Genomic DNA, 8,804 nt, shown 5'->3' with positions numbered 1-8,804 from the left:
ACCTTGTCCAGCTCGTCGTGCAGCTCGGCCAGGCTGGGCCGGATCAGCTTCTCGCCCAGCTCGGCGGCCGTGTGGCGGTAGTGGTCGATGCGGGGCACGGCGTCCATGGTGTTGTGGCCGAAGGTGCGCAGGTAGTAGGTGTTGGTGTGGGTGTCGTAGTAGTAGTGGTGGTGCCCGCCGGAGTGCAGGCTGCCCTCGCTCAGCACCGTGTCGCCGCCGTTCTGGAAGCTGACGTTGGCGCCCTCCGAGCTGCCGCCGCCACCGGGCTCGCTAGGACTCTCGCCGCCGGCCGACGGGTCGACGAAATTCACCCGAAAGCGGCCCTTGGCTTCCTCGCTGCCCTTCCCCGCCGTACCGCCGTCTCCGTTGGCCCTGCGGGGCGCCTCGGCCACCAGGTCCACCTGGAAGCGGCTCTGGCTCGGCGTGGGTCCCAGCGGTCTGCCCACCGCGTCGGCGCCCGCATCCTTCCCCTCGGAGCGCGGCTCTTCGCCCGCGGCCCCCGGCACCTTCAGATCGCCGGGGCCCGGCTCCCGCTGAGGAGGCTGCTGCTGCTTCCCCTCCATGGCTGCTCCCTGCGCTGCCGAGCAGTGCGCGCGACGGCGGCCGCAACTGCTCTGCACACCCCTCGCGGCTGCGGCCCCAACTGCCCTGAACGCCCCTTGCGGCGGCGGCTCCGCTGCTTTAAGCCGCCAACCAGCGCCCGGGGCTGCAGCGCGCCGCAGACAACGCAGCGCCGCGCCCCGCCCCGCCGCAGCGCCAGGTGATGATGCTGCCGCCGCCGGTGCGGCCGCCGCCTCCGACCCCCGCCCGCCCCTTCCCTCCCGCCCGTTACAGCGCCGCGCGGGGAGGAGTGGCTGCAACGCCGGGGAAAGAAGGAAGGAAGCGCTGCTCACCGCGGCCCACGCTCGCTCCACCTGACCCCCACGCCGCGGGGAGAGGAACTGGGACGCGGAGCTGCCTGGCCGCGCCCCTCGCTTCCCCGCTTGAGAGGAGGCGGGATGCGGGGGGCCGCCCGCTCCTCAGGCTCCGCCCGCTGCCGGGGAGGGTGGTGGCGGCACCGCGCGGAACCAAACGACGGCGGAGCCGCCGCATCCGCCCGGCGGGGAGCGGCCCCGGGGCGCGGGCTTGGGGGCGGGGGGAGCGCGGCACCCCGGCCCTCCCTCCCCGCCGAGCCCGCCGGCGCGGGGCCACGTCTCGCGAGAGGAGCGTGGCGCCAGCCTGAGCCCCCGGGAGGAGGCGGCCCCGCAGCCGCCGCATCTCGATCCTTCCCGAGTGCGCTATCGCTGCTCGCCGCGGACGTGGAGGGGCGTGGGGGTGTCCGGATGTGCAGCTCGGATAAGTGAGCGCGGAGATAGGCGTGTGCCCGTGGGTCAGCGCGGAGCTGTGTGTGCTGGGGGTGCGCACGAGAGTACCTCGGAGCAGGAGTGTATGAGCACTGCTCTCCTCTGCCGCCTTCAGATGTCTTCCGACCGCACCGTGGAGTCCTTTCTGTGAAACGCTTCTCCCTGCATAATTTGGTACTAGTAATGTCGCCTTCCTCTGTCCTGTGCTGCAAGTAACACAAGCCTTCTGTCTCAGGGAAGGTGTCTGCACAACCCTTTAGGACCTAGGAAGTTACTTCGGAGGCTTAATGGGGGACCTCAGAGTTATGTGAAAACCTTCTGCTCCCCAGTAAGGAACACAAATCAGCCAAACGCTCATTATTCATCATTAATCTGCTTTATATGTCCAAGTTATAGCTCACGGAATGGCGGGAGAGTCAGGCAACAGCTTCCCCCCAACCCCCCCAAAATATGTCAGTAGTAGGGATGAGTGCATGAAAGAGATGGGTGCACTGATCCTTTTCTCGGTGTTTCTTTTTCAAACACTTCTACAAGAGAACAAAAATCACATACTTGTTTTTTGTTCCTTTTTGTTTCTTTTCTTTTTGAGAAATTCCTGGTACACTCCAGAACTCCAGAGTGTGACATATTACAAAAGACAGGATTGAGGAAATGTTCAGTCTGTATAAAGTATAAATGTGAAAATCAGCAAGTGAGCTGGGAAGTAAAACGTGAAACCATAGTGAAATTGTGGCCTGTGCCAGTGGGCAAGAACTTCACAAGGAGCAGATGATAAAAAGATGTCAGAATAAAGGACTTCAGCGCAGAACTGGAAGCAAACACTGCTTTAATAACTGGTGATATGCAAGGAAAACCCAACATTTTTCATAAGCAGGCATAAATATAAGATGACCGTACCTGCGAAAGTTTTGCCCTATGCTCAGGGGTCTGGAAGCAATATAGATTTGGAAATAGTTATCGGCAGTTTCTGTCACTTCTCTATATTAGTAAATAATAACAGAAAAGAGGAGGGAAGTATCTCCTAAATTCCTGTATGCAAAGGAGTATGATGAGGTTAAATCATGATAGTTTGCTATTTTAAATCAAGCAATATTCCATGAGTATGGCTAGATGGGTACTGACTACACTTGCAAGACCTACCACCTGTTTAATGTCAGTTCCCATTCTGTCCTTATGTTTGTACTGCAGCGCTCAAACATTTTGCTTGCCCTGCAATTCTGCATTCCCAGAGTCAGTGCAGGCTTCTAGTTGTACTGAGGGAAGCCACAGCCCTGCCTGAGGGTAGTGGGTGGAGGCAGATGGAGCCCTGGCAGAGCAAGCTTAAAGAAGGGGGTCCTTCTTAGAAGCAGGAAGATGTAATTGGGTGAGAGGAGTAAACTGGTGGGAAGAAAATGGGGCACAGAAAAGCCCTGAGAGAGGAGCCTTCCGTTCTAGTAGTAAAACACTAGGGGGATGTGAATCCAAATGGAGGAGACCCTCATGGGAATGAAAGGAAATGACAGGGTGCAAAGTTCTTAGCGAGTGATGGTGTGTGTGCATCCATCTCGTGATGTGAGATGATAATGAATAGAATCATAGAACCGTTAAGAGTTTGAAGAGATCATTAAAGGCCATCTAGTCCAACTCCCCTGCAATGAACAGAGACATCTATAGCTCAGTCAGGTGCTGAGAGCCTCATCAAGCCTGACCTTGAGTGTCTCCAGGGATAGGGCATCCACCAGCTCTCTGGGCAACCTGTTCCTGTGCCTCGCTAACTCTACTGTAAACAACTTCTTCTTTACATCCAATCTAAATCTCCCCTACTTTAGTTTGAAACAATTTCCCCTTGTCCTATCCCAACAGATTCTGCTAATAAGTCTGTCCCCTTCTTTCTTATAGTCCTCCTTTTGGTACTGAAAGGCTGCTATCAGGTCACCTGGAGCCTTCTCTTCTCCAGGCTGAACAGCCCCAGCTCTCTCAGCCTGTCCTCATAGAAGAGGTGTTCCATCCCTTGGATTGTTTTTGTGGCCCTCCTCTGGATGCACTCCAGCAGGTCCATGTCTCTCCTGTACTGAGGACTCCACATCTGGATGCAGTACTCCAAGTGAGGCCTCACCAGCACAGAGCAGAGGGGCAGGATCACCTCCCTCCTTCTGCTGGCCACGCTGCTTTTGATGCAGCTCAGGATACGGTTGGATTTCTGGGCCATGAAGATGCATTGCTGGCTCACGTTCAACTGCCATCCACCAGTACCCCCAGGTCTTCTTTGGCAGGGCTTTACGCAACCTTTTCATCCCCTAGCTTGTATTGATTGTGGGAGTTGCCACAACCCGGGTGCAGACCTTGCAGTGGCTCTGTTGAACCTCATGAGGTTCTCACGGGCCCACTGCTCGAACCTGTCTGGTTCCGTCTGTATGGCATACCATCTCTCATGGGTGAAAGCAGACGTGGGGACAGTACTGCAGTCCACACAAAATACAGGGAAATAGAAAGCCCAAGAATAGGAGGAAGATCAATAAATAAAACACAGGCTACTTGGAACTGAAAGCATGAAAGAGATTAAGAAATACCACTGTATGGGAAACTGACAAGTAAATAGACTGAGTCTTCATAAAGCTGCTGGGGCTTCACATACCCTATGAGAAAGGTGACAGAATCTGTGATAGTAAATGGGAATAGAAGGTGCACAAACTCCTTAATTGGACTGCTACATAAAATATCCCCAAAATACCAAAAAATACGCTTTGGAGGAAAAATAAATATGAAGCATACTCACTTTAAGACCTTAAATAAATGTTTTCTGGCATAGCAGTACTTAAAACACTGAAAATATAGTGGAACCTTAGTGTCATTGGTGAACAGAATAAAAACAATGCAATAAATAAAAATGAGAAATAAATTACTCCAATACCAGCTAAGGTTATTTACCACCAATTATTACTTATAAAGTGTGGAGGGTAGAACTGTGAAAGGTTCCAGCATCCTGTCAAAAGATGCAAAAGTAGTATTGAAAGTTTCACATTCAGTTCTGGCTGTTTAAAAAACATTAGATTACAATTTACATGTGGATATATAGTACACACACTTAAATGAACACACACATGGGAGGAAGTACCAGACGCAGTTGGCTCGATGGCTGACTATTACCAAAGATACGTTTCATCACCAGATGTACTTTTTTGACTCTGAAAGGACATCAGCATTAGCATGGCCATCAGCATTACTGAAAGTAATTTAACATCCATATGAACCTGAACGTAAGAAAATCAAAGCTGAACAGCTGTGCTGTGTCAGCCAAAGAGCTCATTTAATCCAGTAGCCAGCCAGAAGCAGGTGGCCACCAAAGAAAGGTTGTCTAAGGGCAGGGCAAGCATGGGTCTTGCAGATACTTTCCTAGCCTCAAAGATACTGTGGCTAAGGGACTAGACAAGCCAGAGGTGCCCTCTCTTCCATGGAGCCATCTATTTTTCTCCTGATGTTAAGCAAATGTTAAGCTTTTGCAACATCCTGTGACATAGATTTCCATGTGTAAACGTCCCTTTTTTTTTCATAGAATCATAGAATCGTAGAATTAGCTAGGTTGGAAAAGGTTTTGGCCTGGGATCTGCCATTTGCCAGCTTCTCTGACTACTCCATAGTGTTTTCTTGGTACCCAGTACGAAACACTGGAAAATGCAACCTCTTTGTGGCATTATGACTATTGGCTGGTTAGACCTTGACTAGATCTCTTTCCCACTTGTCTCTTTTCCCATCAGAAATTTAATGAATTCCTTCCACCTGTGGAGACTGTTCTACACATCGCTGTTATTCTGTGTTTCTACCAAGTCCTTTCTGAGATGCACATGGTGTTCCAACTTGTGAGACCATCGTGAGTCTCTTTTCATTTTGCAAACAGACCACTTAGTCCTATTCTCTTTCCTACCTTGAACTAGCTATTTATCAAAACACCCACCACCCTCTTAATTCAAGGTTCCTTAGTTTCTTTAACAGCTTTTGACCAGAGATCTTCTTGAAAATGTTTCAGAAAACTACAATGAATAGTTTTGAATAAACTTTACCTAGAAACTTGTGAACGTCTCCCATATACTCCTGAGGTGCAAGTTTTGAGTTCCTTAGCAGTCTCCAAAACTCCCATAAATTGGGTTACTTTTAAGATACTGTGTATCAGAATTAATAGTTCAACAGTTTCATCCCTCCCGCCCTACAGAATTTAAGGCTGAAGGCCACTTGGACCTACTTCAGAACTTCACTGCTGTTCTAGCAGATTCCTCCTTCATGCCTTGCAAAGAGGGGTTTCAGCAGAGGAAACTCTCTCACCTCTTCCACAGTACAAACAGATGACAATTCATTCTGCTTGCCTGATACAGCTCTGTCTTTTCCGAGTATTTTTTTTTTATCTTCAAGGCTTAGACTCTAGACAGGCTTGCTGTTGTAATTGTGTGTGAGATGGTATCTTACTGTTTTATTTTCCTGCAACTTCTGTTTGGGTTGTTAGCTCAGGCTCATGATGTTTTGTTTTTGTTTTATCTATCTCTCTCTCTTGATATATTTGGACACAACTTCAGCTTTCCAGAGAATGACTTCTAGTGACTTGCCTTTTTTAGCTGTCTAGTGGCTGTTTCCATTCTGCATCTCTCATGTAATTATTGATCAGTGGTATAAATTTCCTCTCTCTCTCCAACACGGTGTATTTCAGCAATTGCCATCTATAAGAGCACAGCACTTTTAGGTCTTCTCTCCAGCTTGATCTTTTACAGGCTTCCTCATCACATGTTTTTTCTGTTGAGTACAGATGTGAGGATTTGGGGACTTGGTGCATACTTCTTTTTTTTTTTTTCCCCAAGGATATAAATTCAAGGTAACATATAGTCACTGTTGGCAATGCAGTTCTTGAACATTAAAACTGTGAAACATGTCCCATGTGCTTCTTGAAACGTAATGTTACTTCCCCTCTTTTATACTACCAATTTAATTGCTCCTTTATGCAATCATTGCTAGCATCTAAAAATGTTTCTTCTTCATAATTTCTTGTTTCATTTTCCCAGTCAACACATGGTCTGATTCTTCTTTCCCTTTCTGTCCTCTGTTTCTTGTATCTTCTTTTCTTCCTTCTTTTTATTGCTTCTATAACAGGAAGAGTCACACTTAGTATTGGTATTGTACTAACCTGGTGTTTATTTGGTCCTTTATAATTATTGCATGCATTCATCCAAATGAGTGTTTTAATTCAGAAATCTGGATGAAATCCTACAAAAACTTTATTGTTATGTGGCAACTTACCTGTTTTTGTATTATATTAATCCTAGTTTACAAGAAAAAAAAGAAATTGCAGTAACACTTCTGAAAGGCTGCCAGACAAATCCTATGATGAAGATGCTAAGAAATAAAACCCTTGTATGCTGGCCTGATGTGGCAGTGGAACAGTCTGTTTCAGACATCTTTCTTGTTCTGTCCATGCTTTTGTTGTGTCCTTGTGTGTCTTCACTCTTCCATTACACTGCTGTGTTTTAGCTTACCAAGTGTACCTCCAATATCCTATCTATTTATTTCTAATATGTAAGTCTGATATGTAAGAGAGATTTTGGATTGCTTCTTCAATGGGCTTCAATTTTTTATATATATTAACAGTGCAATTGCTTAGGGGTGAGGTGGTGCATGTACTTCGTGTCCATCCAGAAATGGAAATTTTTACAAGATGCTGCACCTTTTCAGTAACTGGAGGAAGGAGTTCAGAATTTCCTCCCTGTCCTGAGTTTGCGAGCTTTCACGACTAGCTTTAGTATACTGGTTTAAAGTTCTGGTTGTCTCTTTATCTAAGAGACTGCGTTTCTTTGCATGCCTGTATCAGTCCAGTCAAGACCATCAAAGTCCCATAGCCTCTAGAAACCGCTGCCAAGGTCTACATTTGAAAAAATGAGATTAAATGTGTGGGCTTTAATTACAACATATCATCCAGGGCATGAAATGCTTAACTCATTTTTTTTTGCCTGGCATTTGAAAATTTTAGTGTGTATCTATGGTGTGTCTATGCATTTGGAAAAAGAAATTTTTCAGACTGGAAATAGAGTTTATATATTAAACTGCTGTGGTTATAGGAAGTTCAGTCTCAGAGTAACCTGAGAATATAGATGAGCATATTGCAACAATTCTGGAAATGTAAATATACAAGCAAACAGAGAGGTTGCTTTGTTCAGGCTGTCGTACTTTCAGCATGGCACTCTTCATTTATCTTCTTCCATTTTTTTTCCCAGTTTTAGTCATTTCTATTGCGTCTCAGTCTCTAAGGAAACTGGTAATAGGCAAAGGTGCAAGGAACCACCAAGTGTCTGCTGAAATATGGACAGCCTGAATACTCAGTAACTGCTCAGTCCAGTCCCCAGAGTACTAATTTTGAGTCCAAACTATGCATGCAGATTGCAGTGAAGTAGCTCAGGATAGATCTCACACAGTTTTTCTCACCAGAAATCCTCCTGTTTCATTCCTCCCTGAGCCAGGATCCTGTTTTGATACTTCCTTTCTGACACTTCTGCACAAACTAAGTCCATTTTAAATAATCCTGTTCCTCTCTAAATTCATCCTTTTGATCTCTAGTACAAACATCTCAAACATCATACTGGAAATGGCTCTCAACATATAGACGAGATAGCCGGAAGACAAGAATGAGGAGCTGCTTTATCCTTCAGGAGTGTATGGGAGTTTATCTAAGTGATTCTTGATTTCCATTTTCAAAGTGTTTTTTCTTTTCTTGGTTATTTTATCATATTCTTTGAAGCTAAGAAACTTCTTTATCTTTGTATTTCATTCATTAGCTTCTGAAATGGACATCTTTTGGAGTAGATATCCACTACGTAGAAAAGCCTAAGGGACTGGGTTGGCCAGCTGCCCACGGGCTCGCAGACAAAATGTCTGTATTTCCAGAAGCTCAGGCCAGCTAACCACATTCTCTTCATACAATTAATTTTCAGTTGGTATTATCAGAATCTATTAATTTATGTTCTGTGAGCCCTTATTACCAAAACAGAGTGGAAGTTACCTATAATTTATGCTTCAGCTATCCAGTTTGTTTTTTTCACTTTGCATACTTTGTTCATTGTTCAGAAAACTCAGTTTGCATCCTGCCTTATCATAACATATTAATTTAGAAGTTTCCTCAGTTATTCTCTCGGTAAACCACCTAACATTTCCAAGAAGTATCATGACACTGTTTGTACTTACTATTTAGCAACTGATTGGTAAAATTAGAGGTGAAAGAAAGTAAGAAATAAAGTGTTAAAGAAATGATGCTGTTTGTGTGTGAGAGTGTGTGTGTTTGCCTTTTTCTTCTTTGCCAAGTATTTTTACAATATCTGCTCCTTCACAGGTTTGTGCCAATGCTGTTTTCTGCCTCAACAAGTAGATAAATGACCTACCCATGTCACTCCTTTCTACTTATTTCTGTATTTCTTTTATTAAGAATATTGCCAGATGAAAAAATGAGGCAAA

The 8,804-nt window shown here is 46.1% G+C and overlaps 1 protein-coding gene across 2 annotated transcripts in view; it reads right to left on the bottom strand.

Moving 5' to 3' along the window:
- The window catches only part of SLC12A2 (solute carrier family 12 member 2), a 65,812-nt gene extending 64,781 nt beyond the window's left edge, over positions 1–1,031 (bottom strand). The window contains exon 1 of one of the 2 annotated variants that reach the window (XM_021380166.1): positions 894–1,031. Coding sequence is in view for 1 of the 2 variants with exons in the window: in XM_021380165.1 (XP_021235840.1) it covers positions 3–563 (561 nt within the window). In the remaining variant the exon portion in view is untranslated. Of the gene's footprint in view, positions 1–2; positions 787–893 lie in introns of those variants that run through there. The other variant, XM_021380165.1, reaches the window with a different exon arrangement.

This window comes from Numida meleagris, chromosome Z, assembly GCF_002078875.1.
Source record: "Numida meleagris isolate 19003 breed g44 Domestic line chromosome Z, NumMel1.0, whole genome shotgun sequence".
Taxonomy (NCBI): domain Eukaryota; kingdom Metazoa; phylum Chordata; class Aves; order Galliformes; family Numididae; genus Numida; species Numida meleagris.
Note: the sequence above shows the minus strand (reverse complement) of the source record. Positions and strands in the feature narration are given on the sequence as shown.